At 44.7% G+C, this 20,679-nt stretch overlaps 1 protein-coding gene across 1 annotated transcript in view; it reads right to left on the bottom strand.

The window, feature by feature from the left end:
- The window catches only part of LOC137433750 (myosin-6-like), a 181,262-nt gene that overhangs the window by 50,641 nt on the left and 109,942 nt on the right, over positions 1–20,679 (bottom strand). Inside the window, exons 16-17 of the mRNA XM_078786144.1 lie at positions 16,332–16,480; positions 9,257–9,317 (exon numbers count right to left, since the gene is read on the bottom strand). Coding sequence (XP_078642270.1) covers positions 9,257–9,317; positions 16,332–16,480 — 210 coding nt within the window. The remainder of the gene's footprint in view (positions 1–9,256; positions 9,318–16,331; positions 16,481–20,679) is intronic.

Genomic DNA, 20,679 nt, shown 5'->3' with positions numbered 1-20,679 from the left:
AATCCCTGCGTTGGTGTATTTGTGAATCCCTGTGTTGGTGTATTTGTGAATCCCTGCGTTGGTGTATTTGTGAAAACCTGCGTTGGTGCATTTGTGAATCCCTGTGTTGCTGTATTTGTGAATCCCTGCGTTGGTGTATTTGTGAATCCCTGTGTTGGTGAATTTGTGAATCCCTGCGTTGGTGTATTTGTGAAACCCTGTGTTGGTGTATTTGTGAACCCCTGTGTTGGTGTATTTGTGAAACCCTGCGTTGGTGTATTTGTGAAACCCTGTGTTGGTGTATTTGTGAATCCCTGTGTTGCTGTATTTGTGAATCCCTGCGTTGGTGTTTTTGTGAATCCCTGCGTTGGTGTATTTGTGAATCCCTGTGTTGGTGTATTTGTGAATCCCTGCGTTGGTGTATTTGTGAAACCCCGTGTTGGTGTATTTGTGAATCCCTGTGTTGGTGTATTTGTGAAAACCTGTGTTGGTGTATTTGTGAATCCCTGTGTTGGTGTATTTGTGAAACACCACGTTGGTGTATTTGTGAAACCCCACGTTGGTGTATTTGTGAAACCCCACGTTGGTGTATTTGTGAAATCCCACGTTGGTGTATTTGTGAAATCCCACGTTGGTGTATTTGTGAACCCCTGTGTTGGTGTATTTGTGAAACCCTGCGTTGGTGTATTTGTGAAACCCCACGTTGGTGTATTTATTTGTGAAACCCCACGTTGGTGTATTTGTGAACCCCTGTGTTGGTGTATTTGTGAAACCCTGTGTTGGTGTATTTGTGAAACCCTGTGTGGGTGTATTTGTGAAACCCTGTGTGGGTGTATTTGTGAAACCTTGTGTTGGTGTATTTGTGAATCCCTGTGTTTGTGTATTTGTGAATCCCTGTGTTGGTGTATTTGTGAAACCCTGCGTTGGTGTATTTGTGAAACCCCACGTTGGTGTATTTGTGAAACCCCACGTTGGTGTATTTATTTGTGAAACCCCACGTTGGTGTATTTGTGAAACCCTGTGTTGGTGTATTTGTGAAACCCCACGGTGGTGTATTTGTGAAACCCCACGTTGGTGTATTTATTTGTGAATCCCTATGTTGGTGTATTTGTGAAACCCCACGTTGGTGTATTTGTGAACCCCTGTGTTGGTGTATTTGTGAAACCCCACGGTGGTGTATTTGTGAAACCCTGTGTTTGTGTATTTGTGAAACCCCGTGTTGGTGTATTTGTGAATCCCTGTGTTGGTGTATTTGTGAATCCCTGCGTTGGTGTATTTGTGAATCCCTGCGTTGGTATATTTCTGAAACCCTGTGTTTGTGTATTTGTGAAACCCCATGTTGGTGTATTTGTGAATCCCTGCGTTGGTGTATTTGTGAAACCCTGTGTGGGTGTATTTGTGAAACCCTGTGTTGGTGTATTTGTGAAAACCTATGTTGGTGTATTTGTGAATCCCTGTGTTGGTGTATTTGTGAAACCCTGTGTTGGTGTATTTGTGAAACCCTGTGTTGGTGTATTTGTGAAACCCTGTGTTGGTGTATTTGTGAAACCCTGTGTTGGTGTAATGTGAAACCCTGTGTTGGTGTATTTGTGAAACCCTGTGTTGGTGTATTTGTGAAACCCTGTGTTGGTGTATTTGTGAAACCCCGTGTTGGTGTATTTGTGAAACCCTGTGTTGGTGTATTTGTGAAACCCCACGTTGGTGTATTTGTGAAACCCCACATTGGTGTATTTGTGAAACCCTGCGTTGGTGTATTTGTGAAACCCTGTGTTGGTGTATTTGTGAAACCCCGCGTTGGTGTATTTGTGAAACCCCGTGTTGGTGTATTTGTGAAACCCTGTGTTGGTGTATTTGTGAATCACTGTATTGGTGTATTTGTGAATCCCTATGTTGGTGTATTTGTGAAACCCTGTGTTGGTGTATTTGTGAAACCCTGTGTTGGTGTATTTGTGAATCCCTATGTTGGTGTATTTGTGAAACCCTGTGTTGGTGTATTTGTGAAACCCTGTGTTGGTGTATTTGTGAATCCCTGTGTTGGTGTATTTGTGAATCCCTGCATTGGTGTATTTGTGAAACCCTGTGTTTGTGTATTTGTGAAACCCCGTGTTGGTGTATTTGTGAATCCCTGTATTGGTGTATTTGTGAATCCCTGCGTTGGTGTATTTGTGAAACCCCGTGTTGGTGTATTTGTGAATCCCTGTGTTGGTGTATTTGTGAATCCCTGTGTTGGTGTATTTGTGAATCCCTGTGTTTGTGTATTTGTGAAACCCCGTGTTGGTGTATTTGTGAATCCCTGTGTTGGTGTATTTGTGAATCCCTGCGTTGGTGTATTTGTGAAACCCTGTGTTTGTGTATTTGTGAAACCCCATGTTGGTGTATTTGTGAATCCCTGCATTGGTGTATTTGTGAAACCCTGTGTTGGTGTATTTGTGAAACCCTGCATTGGTGTATTTGTGAAACCCTGTGTTGGTGTATTTATTTGTGAATCCCTATGTTGGTGTATTTGTGAATCCCTATGTTGGTGTATTTGTGAATCCCTATGTTGGTGTATTTGTGAAACCCTGTGTTGGTGTATTTGTTAAACCCTGTGTTGGTGTATTTGTGAAACCCTGTGTTGGTGTATTTATTTGTGAATCCCTATGTTGGTGTATTTGTGAAACCCTGTGTTGGTGTATTTGTTAAACCCTGTGTTGGTGTATTTGTGAATCCCTGTGTTGGTGTATTTGTTAAACCCTGTGTTGGTGTATTTGTGAATTCCTGTGTTGGTGTATTTGTGAATCCCTGTGTTGGGGTATTTGTGAAACCCTGTGTTGGTGTATTTGTGAAACCCCACGTTGGTGTATTTGTGAATCCCTGTGTGGGTGTATTTGTGAAACCCTATGTTGGTGTATTTGTGAATCCCTGTGTTGGTGTATTTGTGAAACACCACGTTGGTGTATTTGTGAATCCCTGTGTGGGTGTATTTGTGAAACCCTGTGTTGGTGTATTTGTGAAACCCCACGTTGGTGTATTTGTGAATCCCTGCATTGGTGTATTTGTGAAACCCTGTGTTTGTGTATTTGTGAAACCCTGTGTTGGTGTATTTGTGAATCCCTGCATTGGTGTATTTGTGAAACCCCACGTTGGTGTATTTGTGAAACCCCACGTTGGTGTATTTGTGAAACTCCACGTTGGTGTATTTATTTGTGAATCCCTATGTTGGTGTATTTGTGAAACCCTGTGTTGGTGTATTTGTGAAACCCTATGTTGGTGTATTTGTGAATCCTTGTGTTGGTGTATTTGTGAATCCCTGCATTGGTGTATTTGTGAAACCCTGTGTTTGTGTATTTGTGAATCCCTGTGTTGGTGTATTTGTGAAACCCTGTGCTGGTGTATTTGTGAAAACCTGTGTTGGTGTATTTGTGAATCCCTGTGTTGGTGTATTTGTGAATCCCTGTGTTGGTGTATTTGTGAATCCCTGCGTTGGTGTATTTGTGAAACCCCGTGTTGGTGTATTTGTGAAAACCTGTGTTGGTGTATTTGTGAATCCCTGTGTTGGTGTATTTGTGAAACCCCACGTTGGTGTATTTGTGAAACCCCACGTTGGTGTATTTGTGAAACCCCACGTTGGTGTATTTGTGAAACCCCACGTTGGTGTATTTGTGAAACCCCACGTTGGTGTATTTGTGAAACCCTGTGTTGGTGTATTTGTGAAACCCCACGTTGGTGTATTTGTGAAACCCCACGTTGGTGTATTTGTGAAACCCCACGTTGGTGTATTTGTGAACCCCTGTGTTGGTGTATTTGTGAAAACCTGCGTTTGTGCATTTGTGAATCCCTGTGTTGCTGTATTTGTGAATCCCTGCGTTGGTGTATTTGTGAATCCCTGTGTTGGTGTATTTGTGAATCCCTGCGTTGGTGTATTTGTGAAAACCTGCGTTGGTGCATTTGTGAATCCCTGTGTTGCTGTATTTGTGAATCCCTGCGTTGGTGTATTTGTGAATCCCTGTGTTGGTGAATTTGTGAATCCCTGCGTTGGTGTATTTGTGAAACCCTGTGTTGGTGTATTTGTGAACCCCTGTGTTGGTGTATTTGTGAAACCCTGCGTTGGTGTATTTGTGAAACCCTGTGTTGGTGTATTTGTGAATCCCTGTGTTGCTGTATTTGTGAATCCCTGCGTTGGTGTTTTTGTGAATCCCTGCGTTGGTGTATTTGTGAATCCCTGTGTTGGTGTATTTGTGAATCCCTGCGTTGGTGTATTTGTGAAACCCCGTGTTGGTGTATTTGTGAATCCCTGTGTTGGTGTATTTGTGAAAACCTGTGTTGGTGTATTTGTGAATCCCTGTGTTGGTGTATTTGTGAAACACCACGTTGGTGTATTTGTGAAACCCCACGTTGGTGTATTTGTGAAACCCCATGTTGGTGTATTTGTGAAATCCCACGTTGGTGTATTTGTGAAATCCCACGTTGGTGTATTTGTGAACCCCTGTGTTGGTGTATTTGTGAAACCCTGCGTTGGTGTATTTGTGAAACCCCACGTTGGTGTATTTATTTGTGAAACCCCACGTTGGTGTATTTGTGAACCCCTGTGTTGGTGTATTTGTGAAACCCTGTGTTGGTGTATTTGTGAAACCCTGTGTGGGTGTATTTGTGAAACCCTGTGTGGGTGTATTTGTGAAACCTTGTGTTGGTGTATTTGTGAATCCCTGTGTTTGTGTATTTGTGAATCCCTGTGTTGGTGTATTTGTGAAACCCTGCGTTGGTGTATTTGTGAAACCCCACGTTGGTGTATTTGTGAAACCCCACGTTGGTGTATTTATTTGTGAAACCCCACGTTGGTGTATTTGTGAAACCCTGTGTTGGTGTATTTGTGAAACCCCACGGTGGTGTATTTGTGAAACCCCACGTTGGTGTATTTATTTGTGAATCCCTATGTTGGTGTATTTGTGAAACCCCACGTTGGTGTATTTGTGAACCCCTGTGTTGGTGTATTTGTGAAACCCCACGGTGGTGTATTTGTGAAACCCTGTGTTTGTGTATTTGTGAAACCCCGTGTTGGTGTATTTGTGAATCCCTGTGTTGGTGTATTTGTGAATCCCTGCGTTGGTGTATTTGTGAATCCCTGCGTTGGTATATTTCTGAAACCCTGTGTTTGTGTATTTGTGAAACCCCATGTTGGTGTATTTGTGAATCCCTGCGTTGGTGTATTTGTGAAACCCTGTGTGGGTGTATTTGTGAAACCCTGTGTTGGTGTATTTGTGAAAACCTATGTTGGTGTATTTGTGAATCCCTGTGTTGGTGTATTTGTGAAACCCTGTGTTGGTGTATTTGTGAAACCCTGTGTTGGTGTATTTGTGAAACCCTGTGTTGGTGTATTTGTGAAACCCTGTGTTGGTGTAATGTGAAACCCTGTGTTGGTGTATTTGTGAAACCCTGTGTTGGTGTATTTGTGAAACCCTGTGTTGGTGTATTTGTGAAACCCCGTGTTGGTGTATTTGTGAAACCCTGTGTTGGTGTATTTGTGAAACCCCACGTTGGTGTATTTGTGAAACCCCACATTGGTGTATTTGTGAAACCCTGCGTTGGTGTATTTGTGAAACCCTGTGTTGGTGTATTTGTGAAACCCCGCGTTGGTGTATTTGTGAAACCCCGTGTTGGTGTATTTGTGAAACCCTGTGTTGGTGTATTTGTGAATCACTGTATTGGTGTATTTGTGAATCCCTATGTTGGTGTATTTGTGAAACCCTGTGTTGGTGTATTTGTGAAACCCTGTGTTGGTGTATTTGTGAATCCCTATGTTGGTGTATTTGTGAAACCCTGTGTTGGTGTATTTGTGAAACCCTGTGTTGGTGTATTTGTGAATCCCTGTGTTGGTGTATTTGTGAATCCCTGCATTGGTGTATTTGTGAAACCCTGTGTTTGTGTATTTGTGAAACCCCGTGTTGGTGTATTTGTGAATCCCTGTATTGGTGTATTTGTGAATCCCTGCGTTGGTGTATTTGTGAAACCCCGTGTTGGTGTATTTGTGAATCCCTGTGTTGGTGTATTTGTGAATCCCTGTGTTGGTGTATTTGTGAATCCCTGTGTTTGTGTATTTGTGAAACCCCGTGTTGGTGTATTTGTGAATCCCTGTGTTGGTGTATTTGTGAATCCCTGCGTTGGTGTATTTGTGAAACCCTGTGTTTGTGTATTTGTGAAACCCCATGTTGGTGTATTTGTGAATCCCTGCATTGGTGTATTTGTGAAACCCTGTGTTGGTGTATTTGTGAAACCCTGCATTGGTGTATTTGTGAAACCCTGTGTTGGTGTATTTGTGAAACCCTATGTTGGTGTATTTGTGAAACCCTGTGTGGGTGTATTTGTGAATCCCTGCATTGGTGTATTTGTGAATCCCTGCATTGGTGTATTTGTGAATCCCTGCATTGGTGTATTTGTGAATCCCTGCATTGGTGTATTTGTGAATCCCTGTGTTGGTGTATTTGTGAATCCCTGCATTGGTGTATTTGTGAAACCCTGTGTTGGTGTATTTGTGAAACCCTGTGTTGGTGTATTTGTGAAACCCTATGTTGGTGTATTTGTGAATCCCTGCGTTGGTGTATTTTTGAAACCCTCTGTTGGTGTATTTGTGAAACCCTATGTTGGTGTATTTGTGAATCCCTATGTTGGTGTATTTGTGAATCCATGCGTTGGTGTATTTTTGAAACCCTCTGTTGGTGTATTTGTGAATCCCTGTGTTTCTGTATTTGTGAATCCCTGCGTTGGTGTATTTGTGAATCCCTGTGTTGGTGTATTTGTGAATCCCTGCGTTGGTGTATTTGTGAAACCCCGTGTTGGTGTATTTGTGAAAACCTGTGTTGGTGTATTTGTGAATCCCTGTGTTGGTGTATTTGTGAAACCCTGTGTTGGTGTATTTGTGAAACCCCACGTTGGTGTATTTGTGAAACCCCACGTTGGTGTATTTGTGAACCCCTGTGTTGGTGTATTTGTGAAACCCTGTGTTGGTGTATTTGTGAAACCCCACGTTGGTGTATTTGTGAAACCCCACGTTGGTGTATTTGTGAAACCCTGTGTTGGTGTATTTGTGAAACCCTGCGTTGGTGTATTTGTAAAACCCTGTGTTGGTGTATTTGTTAAACCCTGTGTTGGTGTATTTGTGAAACCCTGTGTTGGTGTATTTGTGAAACCCTGTGTTGGTGTATTTGTGAAACCCTGTGTTGGTGTATTTGTGAAACCCTGTGTTGGTGTATTTGTGAAACCCTGTGTTGGTGTATTTGTGAAACCCTGTGTTGGTGTATTTGTGAAACCCCACGTTGGTGTATTTGTGAAACCCCACGTTGGTGTATTTGTGAAACCCTGCGTTGGTGTATTTGTGAAACCCTGTGTTGGTGTATTTGTGAAAACCCTGTGTTGGTGTATTTGTGAAACCCTGTGTTGGTGTATTTGTGAAACCCTGTGTTGGTGTATTTGTGAAACCCCGTGTTGGTGTATTTGTGAAACCCTGTGTTGGTGTATTTGTGAAACCCCGTGTTGGTGTATTTGTGAAACCCCACGTTGGTGTGTTTGTGAAACCCCGTGTTGGTGTATTTGTGAAACCCCACGTTGGTGTGTTTGTGAAACCCTGCGTTGGTGTATTTGTGAAACCCTGTGTTGGTGTATTTGTGAAACCCGCGTTGGTGTATTTGTGAAACCCCGTGTTGGTGTATTTGTGAAACCCTGTGTTGGTGTATTTGTGAATCACTGTATTGGTGTATTTGTGAATCCCTATGTTGGTGTATTTGTGAAACCCTGTGTTGGTGTATTTGTGAAACCCTGTGTTGGTGTATTTGTGAATCCCTATGTTGGTGTATTTGTGAAACCCTGTGTTGGTGTATTTGTGAAACCCTGTGTTGGTGTATTTGTGAATCCCTGTGTTTGTGTATTTGTGAAACCCCGTGTTGGTGTATTTGTGAATCCCTGTGTTGGTGTATTTGTGAATCCCTGCGTTGGTGTATTTGTGAAACCCTGTGTGGGTGTATTTGTGAAACCCTGTGTTGGTGTATTTGTGAAACCCCGTGTTGGTGTATTTGTGAATCCCTGCATTGGTGTATTTGTGAAACCCCGTGTTGGTGTATTTGTGAAACCCTGTGTGGGTGTATTTGTGAAACCCTGTGTTGGTGTATTTGTGAAACCCTATGTTGGTGTATTTGTGAATCCCTGCATTGGTGTATTTGTGAATCCCTGTGTTTCTGTATTTGTGAATCCCTGCGTTGGTGTATTTGTGAATCCCTGTGTTGGTGTATTTGTGAATCCCTGCGTTGGTGTATTTGTGAATCCCTGTGTTTCTGTATTTGTGAATCCCTGCGTTGGTGGATTTGTGAATCCCTGTGTTGGTGTATTTGTGAATCCCTGCGTTGGTGTATTTGTGAAACCCCGTGTTAGTGTATTTGTGAAAACCTGTGTTGGTGTATTTGTGAATCCCTGTGTTGGTGTATTTGTGAAACCCTGTGTTGGTGTATTTGTGAATCCCTGTGTTTCTGTATTTGTGAATCCCTGCGTTGGTGTATTTGTGAATCCCTGTGTTGGTGTATTTGTGAATCCCTGCGTTGGTGTATTTGTGAAACCCCGTGTTGGTGTATTTGTGAAAACCTGTGTTGGTGTATTTGTGAATCCCTGTGTTGGTGTATTTGTGAAACCCTGTGTTGGTGTATTTGTGGATCCCTGTGTGGGTGTATTTGTGAATCCCTGCGTTGGTGTATTTGTGAAACCCTGTGTTGGTGTATTTGTGAAACCCCACGTTGGTGTATTTGTGGATCCCTGTGTGGGTGTATTTGTGAATCCCTGCGTTGGTGTATTTGTGAAACCCTGTGTTGGTGTATTTGTGAATCGCTGCGTTGGTGTATTTGTGAAACCCTGCATTGGTGTATTTGTGAATCCCTGCGTTGGTGTATTTGTGGATCCCTGCGTTGGTGTATTTGTGAATCCCTGCATTGGTGTATTTGTGAATCCCTGCGTTGGTGTATTTGTGAAACCCTGTGTTGGTGTATTTGTGAATCCCTGCGTTGGTGTATTTTTGAATCCCTGCGTTGGTGTATTTGTGAATCCCTGCGTTGGTGTATTTGTGAATTCCTGCGTTGGTGTATTTGTGAATCCCTGCGTTGGTGTATTTGTGAATCCCTGCGTTGGTGTATTTGTGAATCCCTGCGTTGGTGTATTTGTGAATCCCTGTGTTGGTGTATTTGTGAATCCCTGCGTTGGTGTATTTGTGAAACCCTGTGTTGGTGTATTTGTGAATCCCTGCGTTGGTGTATTTCATTCTCACCCGATGCATGGATGAAACCGTTTGAAATGAGGCTCCTTTCTTTCGTTTCTTCTCTCCACCACTGGGAGGGTTATCTGAACAAGAAAACCACAACACACCGTTTACATCCTCATGTGTGATGTTCCTATGAACAAAGCGGAGGTTTTCCGAACAGGTTAAGCTGTTGCATTCATCATGAGAGTGCAGAAGGACATTTTGCTGGATTCCCTGAATGTTTATGTATCCACAATACTTTGTCGATCGAGCATGGTATTTGCTCCACTTTGCTTGTGATGAAATTTGGGTTAGCAATAGTAAAAACAGTCATTTCGTGCTGCCATTTTGCTTCCTAATTTGTTTGTTTATCTTTACATTCAACACACTGCAGTACATGCTCAGGGTTCAATCTCTCCAACATCTCCTTCTCAATATCCTCCATATCGGTCATCCCAATCCCCGTAGTCCCCATCTCCGTGGTGCCATCTCCGCCGTCCCCATCTCCGTGGTGCCATCTCCGCCGTCCCCATCTCCGTGGTGCCATCTCCGCCGTCCCCATCTCCGTGGTGCCATCTCCGCCGTCCCCAATTCCGCCGTCCCCAATTCCGCCGTCCCCATCTCCGCCGTCCCCAATTCCGCCGTCCCCAATTCCGCCGTCCCCAATTCCGCCGTCCCCAATTGCGCCGTCCCCAATTCCGCCGTCCCCAATTCCGCCATCCCCAATTCCGCCGTCCCCAATTCCGCCGTCCCCAATTCCGCCGTCCCCAATTCCGCCGTCCCCAATTCCGCCGTCCCCAATTCCGCCGTCCCCATCTCCGCCGTCCCCAATTCCGCCGTCCCCAATTCCGCCGTCCCCAATTCCGCCGTCCCCAATTCCGCCGTCCCCATCTCCGCCGTCCCCAATTCCGCCGTCCCCAATTCCGCCGTCCCCATCTCCGCCGTCCCCAATTCCGCCGTCCCCAATTCCGCCGTCCCCAATTCCGCCGTCCCCATCTCCGCCGTCCCCAATTCCGCCGTCCCCATCTCCGCCGTCCCCAATTCCGCCGTCCCCAATTCCGCCGTCCCCAATTCCGCCGTCCCCAATTCCGCCGTCCCCAATTCCGCCGTCCCCAATTCCGCCGTCCCCAATTCCGCCGTCCCCATCTCCGCCGTCCCCAATTCCGCCGTCCCCATCTCCGCCGTCCCCAATTCCGCCGTCCCCATCTCCGCCGTCCCCAATTCCGCCGTCCCCAATTACGCCGTCCCCAATTCCGCCGTCCCCATCTCCGCCGTCCCCAATTCCGCCGTCCCCATCTCCGCCGTCCCCAATTCCGCCGTCCCCATCTCCGCCGTCCCCAATTCCGCCGTCCCCAATTCCGCCGTCCCCAATTCCGCCGTCCCCATCTCCGCCGTCCCCAATTCCGCCGTCCCCAATTCCGCCGTCCCCAATTCCGCCGTCCCTCATTCCGCCGTCCCCAATTCCGCCGTCCCCAATTCCGCCGTCCCCAATACACCGTCCCCAATTCCGCCGTCCCCAATTCCACCGTCCCCAATTCCGCCGTCTCCATCTACGCCGTCCCCAATTCCGCCGTCCCCAATTCCGCCGTCCCCAATTCCGCCGTACCCAATTCCGCCGTCCCCAATTCCACCGTCCCCAATTCCGACGTCTCCATCTACGCCGTCCCCAATTCCGCCGTCCCCAATACACCGTCCCCAATTCCGCCGTCCCCAATTCCACCGTCTCCATCTACGCCGTCCCCAATTCCGCCGTCCCCAATACACCGTCCCCAATTCCGCCGTCCCCAATTCCACCGTCCCCAATTCCGCCGTCTCCATCTACGCCGTCCCCAATTCCACCGTCCCCAATTCCGCCGTCTCCATCTACGCCGTCCCCAATTCCGCCGTACCCAATTCCGCCGTCCCCAATTCCGCCGTCCCCAATTCCACCGTCCCCAATTCCGCCGTCTCCATCTACGCCGTCCCCAATTCCGCCGTCCCCAATTCCGCCGTACCCAATTCCGCCGTCTCCATCTCCGCCGTCCCCAATTCCACCGTACCCAATTCCGCCGTCCCCAATTCCGCCGTCCCCAATTCCGCCGTCCCCAATTCCACCGTCCCCATCTCCGCCGTCCCCAATTCCGCCGTCCCCAATTCCGCCGTCCCCAATTCCGACGTCCCCATCTCTGTCGTCCCATTTCGTTTTTCCCAACTCCATCATCTCAAATTCCATTGTTCCATCTCCATCATTCCCAACTCCGTCGTACCCCAACTCCACTCTCTTCAATCCCTCTCCTCCCTCCAGGTCTTTAAAACAGGTGTCCACCACCATCTCTTATCTTCCCCCTTCCAAAACCTTGATCTTTTCTACCCCCCGTTAATTCACCCCAGATACACTTTTTTTGAAATTCCAACTTCTTTCCTGGAAGTCCTTGCAGTGTCCATATGTTTTATACCTCTCCCACCTCCCCCAAGCCCTCTCCCTCCCACAGTTCTCTCGATGTCCCTGCTCTCAAATGTTGTGTTCGTCTCCTTCGCCCTCTCTCCCCATCTTGTCTACCGCTCCCCTTATTTTGTGTTTTATGTGTCGGTTTCACTTTTTGTGTGATTAATGTTCGCTCTTTCACGAGCCTCGATCTTGTATACAAAAAAAAAAAAGAAAAAAAAAAAGATAACTCACTCCCTCCACATGTAAATAATAAATGGATGATTCCTCAAGGACAGTATCTACATATTATGTATGCATGCACATGAGGGAGGTAAGAGTTTTAGGCTGTTGTTTTTATGATATGAAAAGACTATGCAGCCATTGCTGAGACAAAACAACATGAAGTGATGGAAGTGAATACTTTCCTTTATCGTCTATCCTTTCCGACTCTTCCCTTCAGTCCTAAAGATGGTGGTCTCCAGCAACACCTCATTTCATTCCCCAAATCTACCCGTTATTATATTTACAGTGGCCTGAAGAAGTATTCAGCCCTACCAAAAATGCCACATTTAGATGAATTACGAAGTATGTGGAAACATTATGGTGAGTAATTATGGTGACCGGGATGAGTATTTTTGAGAAGATATATATATATATATACACAGTACATTCAGAAAGTATTCAGACCCCTTCACGTTTTTCACATTTTGTTATGTTGCAGCTTTATGCTGAAATCGTTTAAATTAATTTATTCCCTCATCGATCTACACTCAATACCCCATAATGACAAAGAGAAAACAGGATTTTAGAAAGTTTTGCAAATTTATTAAAAAGAAAAAACGGAAATATCACATTTACATAAGTATTCATACCCTTTGCTATGACACTTGAAATTTAGCTCAGGTGCCTCCCATTTCTCTTGATCATCTTTGAGATGTTCCTACACCTTGATTGGAGTCCACCTGTGGTAAATTCAATTGATCGGACATGATTTGGAAAGGCACACACCTGTCTATATAAGGTCTCACAGCTGACAATGCATATCAGAGCAAAAACCAAGCCATGAGGTCGAAGGAACTTCCTGCAGAGCTCAGAGACAGGATTGTGTCGAGGCACAGATCTGGGGAAGCCGACAAAAAAAAAATCTCTGCTGCATTGAAGGTTCCCAAGAGCACAGTGGCCTCCATGATGCTTAAATGGAAGAAGATTGGAACAACCAGGACTCTTCCTAGAGCTGGCCGCCCGGCCAAACTGAGCAATCGGGGGAGAAGGGCCTTGGTAAGAGAGGTGACCAAGAACCCGATGGTCACTCTGGCTGAGCTCCAGAGATCCTGTGTGGAGATGGGAGAAACTTCCAGAAGGACAACCATCACTGCAACACTCCACCGATCTGGGCTTTATGGCAGAGTGGCCAGACGGAAGCCAAACAGTTCAATATTGGTTTCATCAGACCACAGAATCTTGTTTGTCAAAGGCTGAGAGTCCTTTAGGTGCTTTTTTGCAAACTCCAAGCGGGCCTCGACACAATCCTGTCTCTGAGCTCTGCAGGTTCCTTCGACCTCATGGCTTGGTTTTTGCTCTGATATGCATTGTCAGCTGTGAGACCTTATATAGACAGGTGTGTGCCTTTCCAAATCATGTCCGATCAATTGAATTTACCACAGGTGGACTCCAATCAAGGTGTAGGAACATCTCAAAGATGATCAAGAGAAATGGGAGGCACCTGAGCTAAATTTCAAGTGTCATAGCAAAGGGTATGAATACTTATGTAAATGTGATATTTCTGTTTTTTCTTTTTAATAAATTTGCAAAACTTTCTAAAATCCTGTTTTCTCTTTGTCATTATGGGGTATTGAGTGCAGATCGATGAGGGAAAAAATGAATTTAAACGATTTCAGCAAAAGGCTGCAACATAACAAAATGTGAAAAACGTGAAGGGGTCTGAATACTTTCTGAAGGCACTGCACATATAAATTTTTTAGCATTGCTAACAATGCCCCCTTTGTCGACCTGCAGCTGAGAAGTAAACCGGGCTATCCCACATCTGAGGTCAAATTGAATCAACTGCACTATAGCAATCTTTCAAGGTAAGTCCATCATTAACATTGACATGGCAGTTCGTTTTCAATCTGATACCGATATTTGTTGAATGAGAATAAATAGAATCCTGAATTTTCGTGACCTCTTCATCAAAGATTATACTGTGTGGTGTAGCTGACTCTACTCAGGGCCTTACTGTATATACTTGTTATCTCGTGTTGCCTATGTCCCTTGTCCACTTGTTCCCCTCCCTTATTAGTCCCCTACCGGTGTACACCGGAGGGGACTGTAGGTTTGCACTCCGTCCCTCCGTCCGTCCGTCCGTCAGTCCGTCAGTCCGTCAGTCCGTCAGTCCGTCACGCAAAGAACAGTTTTCCGGACTTTTTTTCTAAACGCTTAATGCTAATGATTTCAAACTTGGCACATGGTTTCCTCATGATAGGTTACAGATCAAGTTCGAACGTCACGACGTTTCGATCATTTTTAACAAAGTTATGGCACTTTGAACTTTGGGAATTCTGATAATTCTGATGATCCTTAACTCAGTGCCATTTTAAGTTTTAATTTCCTTAACCTATTTCTCTGCAATAATTGGACCGATTGAGATAAAAATTTTCACCATATGATGGACTCGGTCTGTAGAATATTTTAATGGTAATTATGACGTCACAGGTCACGTGGTTCGGTCGCCATATTGTTTTTCGTGGAAACACGAAAACCCCTTTTTCTCTGCAACGGCGGAACAGATCGAGGCCAAACTTCGCAGGCAGAATCGCATACCCATGACGAACAAAAAAGTCAGCGAGCATGACGTCATGCATCACATGGTTTCAGAGTTATGACGTTTTTAAGCATGAACCTTAAAAACCGAGCTCCTCCCTCATTTTTGATCCAATCGAGGGGAAACTTCACAGATCTGTTCAGCACTAAAATGTCGTTTTGGAATTTGCGATAGGGCACGTGGTTTGGCAGATATCGTTAATTAAACGAAAATATTTTAAAAAAATGGATATTTCTTGAATCGCTAGTACCTCAGACCATGAGTTGGTAATTATATAATTCACACAGTGCAATACGTGCAGGCCGCTCCACGGAGCGACCATGCGGGCTTATCAACGAGGCGAGGCGTGACACACATGGTTCTCAGCATACCTCAGATCAAGTTTGAAAACCAGCATCAACCGTGCATAAATTTGCATATGCGATCATTTTTGACAAAGTTATGGCACTTTGAACTTTCGTAGGGGACATGTATTGCAGCGCAATACTCAGAATGCTTGTTTTGTTTGTCATCCAACCACCTTCCGTCGTTCAGCTCTTCCATGAGCCTTGACCTTCTATCGTTAAGCTCTACCATGAGCCTTGACCTTCTATCGTTCAGCTCTTCCATGAGCCTTGACCTTCTATCGTTCAGCTCTTCCATAGGCCTTGACCTTCTATTGTTCAGCTCTTCCCTGAGCCTTGACCTTCTATAGTTAAGCTCTACCATGAGCCTTGACCTTCTATCGTTAAGCTCTACCATAAGCCTTGACCTTCCATCATTCAGCTCTTCCATGAGCCTTGACCTTCCATCGTTAAGCTCTACCATGAGGCTTGACCTTCCATAGTTCAGCTCTTCCATGAGCCTTGACCTTCCATCGTTCAGCTCTTCCATGAGCCTTGACCTTCCATCGTTAAGCTCTAGCATGAGCCTTGACCTTCCATGGTTCAGCTCTTCAATGAGGCTTGACCTTCCATCGTTCAGCTCTTCCATGAGGCTTGACCTTCCATCGTTCAGCTCTTCCATGAGGCTTGACCTTCCATCGTTCAGCTCTTCCATGAGGCTTGACCTTCTATCGTTCTGCTCTTCCATGAGCCTTGACCTTCCATCCTTCAGCTCTTCCATAAGCCTTGACCTTCCATCGTTCAGCTCTTCCATGAGGCTTGACCTTCCATCGTTCAGCTCTTCCATGAGGCTTGACCTTCCATCGTTCAGCTCTCCCATGAGCCTTGACCTTCCATCGTTGAGCTCTTCCATGAGGCTTGACATTCCATCGTTCAGCTCTTCCATGAGCCTTGACCTTCCATCCTTTAGCTATTCCATAAGCCTTGACCTTCCATCGTTCAGCTCTTCTATGAGGCTTGACCTTCCATCTTTCAGCTCTTCCATGAGGCTTGACCTTCCATCGTTCAGCTCTTCCATGAGGCTTGACCTTCCATCGTTCAGCTCTTCAATGAGGCTTGACCTTCCATCATTCAGCTCTTCAATGAGGCTTGACCTTCCATCGTTCAGCTCTTCCATGAGGCTTGACCTTCCATCTTTCAGCTCTTCCATGAGCCTTGACCTTCCATCGTTGAGCTCTTCCATGAGGCTTGACCTTCCATCGTTCAGCTCTTCCATGAGCCTTGACCTTCCATCCTTCAGCTATTCCATAAGCCTTGACCTTCCATCGTTCAGCTCTTCTATGAGGCTTGACCTTCCATCGTTCAGCTCTTCCATGAGCCTTGACCTGCCATCGTTCAGGTCTTCCATAAGCCTTGACCTTCCATCGTTCAGCTCTTCCATGAGCATTAACCTTCCATCATTCCATGTAACAGATGACTACGTACCAATATGAAACAAAATAATGACTAAAGCAGTGAAATGGTGAGTGAGACTGAGACTGAGACTGAGACTGAGACTGAGACGTACCGCAATCTGCACTAATGTAATTTTCAAATAGGACCGCAAGAAGTTTCATCGAGGACTTTTGGAAGAGACCCACAACGGTTTCATTCAAAGGATCCTTATTCTTAATGAGCCATCCGACGATGTTGTATGGCACCTATATGGGAAGGAGTAGGGGAAAGGGAGGGAGAGACAATAAATTAATTTTTAAATAATTATTTAATCACGCTTAAATAAATAAAGCTGATTTCATTTGTTATTCCATTCACCAATAAATTACCATTACAGGTTGTAAACTGTGAATTAAATTAGATCAAGTGGAATTATTAAACAAGTTTGTTCAGAAAATCCAACGTGCGCACAAATGTCAGTTTATTTGATTTTTTCATTGGATCAAATGTTATTTATTCAATAACTTCAATTCAAATCAGTTTTGGTTCAATGAAACCACAGCTGGCAGGATATCTGAGAAGTATACACACTAGTCTCTGAGATGTCTAGCTTGGGTTTGAATCCTGACCCAGCTATAAACTCCCATCCTGGTGTTTCACAGGCAGAGTGATTCAACAATGTGTGTGCCGTCCCACAGATGGAGGTTCACCCGGAGGACCCGTTTGTGAGCACCGGTCATTGGAGGACCCGTTTGTGAGCACCGGTCATCGGAGGACCCGTTTGTGAGCACAGGTCATCGGAGGACCCGTTTGTGAGCACCGGTCATCGGAGGACCCGTTTGTGAGCATCGTTCATCGGAGGACCCGTTTGTGAGCACCGTTCATCGGAGGACCCGTTTGTGAGCACAGTTCATCGGAGGACCCGTTTGTGAGCACCGGTCATCGGAGGACCCGTTTGTGGGCACAGGTCATCGGAGGACCCGTTTGTGAGCACCGGTCATCGGAGGACCCGTTTGTGAGCACCGTTCATCGGAGGACCCGTTTGTGAGCACCGTTCATCGGAGGACCCGTTTGTGAGCACCGGTCATCGGAGGACCCGTTTGTGAGCACCGGTCATCGGAGGACCGGTTTGTGAGCACCGGTCATCGGAGGACCCGTTTGTGAGCACAGGTCATCGGAGGACCCGTTTGTGAGCACCGGTCATCGGAGGACTCGTTTGTGAGCACCGTTCATCGGAGGACCCGTTTGTGAGCACCGTTCATCGGAGGACCCGTTTGTGAGCACAGTTCATCGGAGGACCCGTTTGTGAGCACCGGTCATCGGAGGACCCGTTTGTGGGCACAGGTCATCGGAGGACCCGTTTGTGAGCACCGGTCATCGGAGGACCCGTTTGTGAGCACCGGTCATCGGAGGACCCGTTTGTGAGCACCGTTCATCGGAGGACCCATTTGTGAGCACCGGTCATCGGAAGACATTGAATATCCCATGATGTTGCAAAACGAATTGCAAATTCCGACCCAAATCACCTTCAGTGGAACGTCAGGCCTGGCCAGCTGGTTGGTGAAAAACTTGGGCAAAATATGCCCCCCCGGTCACAAGGGACAGGCGAATAATTGGGAGTGCTGTAGTAGTAGTATTAGTAGTAGTAGTAATCCTTGTCCTCTCTAATATTGAAAATCTTGGTTCACATGCTCCTTGTGTGCCCAAAAGTTTGTTTTGGGATCGAGACAGTTGGCAGCAAAATCTAAGCTGAAGAATATGATTATCAGTGCAAGTTTTATTTATAAACAGTGTTCATTGTGGAACTTCTAAATATATCACGTGTAGGAGAAGGACATTCAGAGAAATAAAGATACTTTTTTACATGAATCATCCACCACATCCATGGCAGTAAAAAGAGTTACAAAGTAATTTGAGATAAATCTGATCCCTCGTTGAGAACACCAAACCCATCCGAAGATCATTTGTGGACGGTGATGTCAGCAGTTGTAAAAACTGAGACTGAGGTTGAGTGTAGAGGATAGTTATGGCGTTTTACACCTCGTTTTGTAAAAACTGAGACTGACGTTAAATGTAGAGGACAGTTAAGGCGTTTTACACCTCGTTTTGTAAAAACTGAGACTGACGTTAAATGTAGAGGATAGTTATGGCGTTTTACACCTCGTTTTGTAAAAACTGAGACTGACGTTAAATGTAGAGGACAGTTATGGCGTTTTACACCTCGTTTTGTAAAAACTGAGACTGACGTTAAATGTAGAGGACTGTTATGGCTTTTTACACCTCGTTTTGTAAAAACTGAGACTGACGTTAAATGTAGAGGACAGTTATGGCTTTTTACACCTTGTTTTGTAAAAACGGAGACTGACGTTAAATGTAGAGGACTGTTATGGCTTTTTACACCTTGTTTTGTAAAAACGGAGACTGAGGTTAAATGTAGAGGACTGTTATGGCGTTTTACACCTCGTTTTGTAAAAACCGAGACTGACGTTAAATGTAGAGGACTGTTATGGCTTTTTACACCTCGTTTTGTAAAAACTGAGACTGACGTTAAATGTAGAGGACTGTTATGGCTTTTTACACCTCGTTTTGTAAAAACTGAGACAGAGGTTGAATGTAGAGGACAGTTATGGCGTTTTACACCTCGTTGTGTAAAAACTGAGACTGAGGTTGAATGTAGAGGACAGGTAAGGCGTTTTACACCTCGTTTTGGAAAAACTGAGACAGAGGTTGAATGTAGAGGACAGTTATGGCGTTTTACACCTCGTTTTGTAAAAACTGAGACTGAGGTTGAATGTAGAGGACAGTTATGGCGTTTTACACCTTGTTTTGTAAAAACGGAGACTGAGGTTGAATGTAGAGGACAGTTATGGCGTTTTACACCTTGTTTTGTAAAAACTGAGACTGAGGTTGAATGTGGAGGACAGTTATGCCATTTTACACCTCGTTTTGTAAAAAATGAGACAGAGGTTGAATGTAGAGGATAGTTGTGGCTTTTTACACCTTCTTTTGTAAAAACTGATACTGCGGTTGAATGTAGAGGACAGTTATGGCGTTTTACACCTTGTTTTGTAAAAACTGAGACTGAGGTTGAATGTAGAGGACAGTTATGGCGTTTTACACCTTGTTTTGTAAAAACTGAGATTGAGGTTGAATGTAGAGGATAGTTATGGCGTTTTACACCTCGTTTTGTAAAAACTGAGACTGACGTTAAATGTAGAGGATAGTTATGGCGTTTTACACCTCGTTTTGTAAAAACTGAGACTGACGTTAAATGTAGAGGACAGTTATGGCGTTTTACACCTCGTTTTGTAAAAACTGAGACTGACGTTAAATGTAGAGGACTGTTATGGCTTTTTACACCTCGTTTTGTAAAAACTGAGACTGACGTTAAATGTAGAGGACAGTTATGGCTTTTTACACCTTGTTTTGTAAAAACGGAGACTGAGGTTAAATGTAGAGGACTGTTATGGCTTTTTACACCTTGTTTTGTAAAAACGGAGACTGAGGTTAAATGTAGAGGACTGTTATGGCTTTTTACACCTTGTTTTGTAAAAACGGAGACTGAGGTTAAATGTAGAGGACTGTTATGGCGTTTTACACCTCGTTTTGTAAAAACCGAGACTGACGTTAAATGTAGAGGACTGTTATGGCTTTTTACACCTCGTTTTGTAAAAACTGAGACCGACGTTAAATGTAGAGGACTGTTATGGCTTTTTACACCTCGTTTTGTAAAAACTGAGACAGAGGTTGAATGTAGAGGACAGTTATGGCGTTTTACACCTCGTTGTGTAAAAACTGAGACTGAGGTTGAATGTAGAGGACAGTTATGGCGTTTTACACCTTGTTTTGTAAAAACTGAGACTGAGGTTGAATGTAGAGGACAGTTATGGCGTTTTACACCTTGTTTTGTAAAAACTGAGACTGAGGTTGAATGTGGAGGACAGTTATGCCATTTTACACCTCGTTTTGTAAAAAATGAGACAGAGGTTGAATGTAGAGGATAGTTGTGGCTTTTTACACCTTCTTTTGTAAAAACTGATACTGCGGTTGAATGTAGAGGACAGTTATGGCGTTTTACACCTTGTTTCGTAAAAACTGAGACTGAGGTTGAATGTAGAGGACAGTTATGGCGTTTTACACCTTGTTTTGTAAAAACTGAGATTGAGGTTGAATGTAGAGGACAGTTATGGCGTTTTACACCTTGTTTTGTAAAAACTGAGACTGAGGTTGAATGTAGAGGACAGTTATGGCGTTTTACACCTTGTTTTGTAAAAACGTAGACTGAATGTAGAGGACAGTTATGGCGTTTTACACCTCGTTTTGTAAAAAATGAGACAGAGGTTGAATGTAGAGGATAGTTGTGGCTTTTTACACCTTCTTTTGTAAAAACTGATACTGCGGTTGAATGTAGAGGACAGTTATGGCGTTTTACACCTTGTTTCGTAAAAACTGAGACTGAGGTTGA

This window comes from Myxine glutinosa, chromosome 10, assembly GCF_964187855.1.
Source record: "Myxine glutinosa chromosome 10, kmMyxGlut1.1, whole genome shotgun sequence".
NCBI classification, from domain to species: Eukaryota; Metazoa; Chordata; class Myxini; order Myxiniformes; family Myxinidae; genus Myxine; species Myxine glutinosa.
The sequence above is the reverse complement of the archived record's forward strand: the minus strand, read 5'-3'. Positions and strand labels throughout refer to the sequence as shown.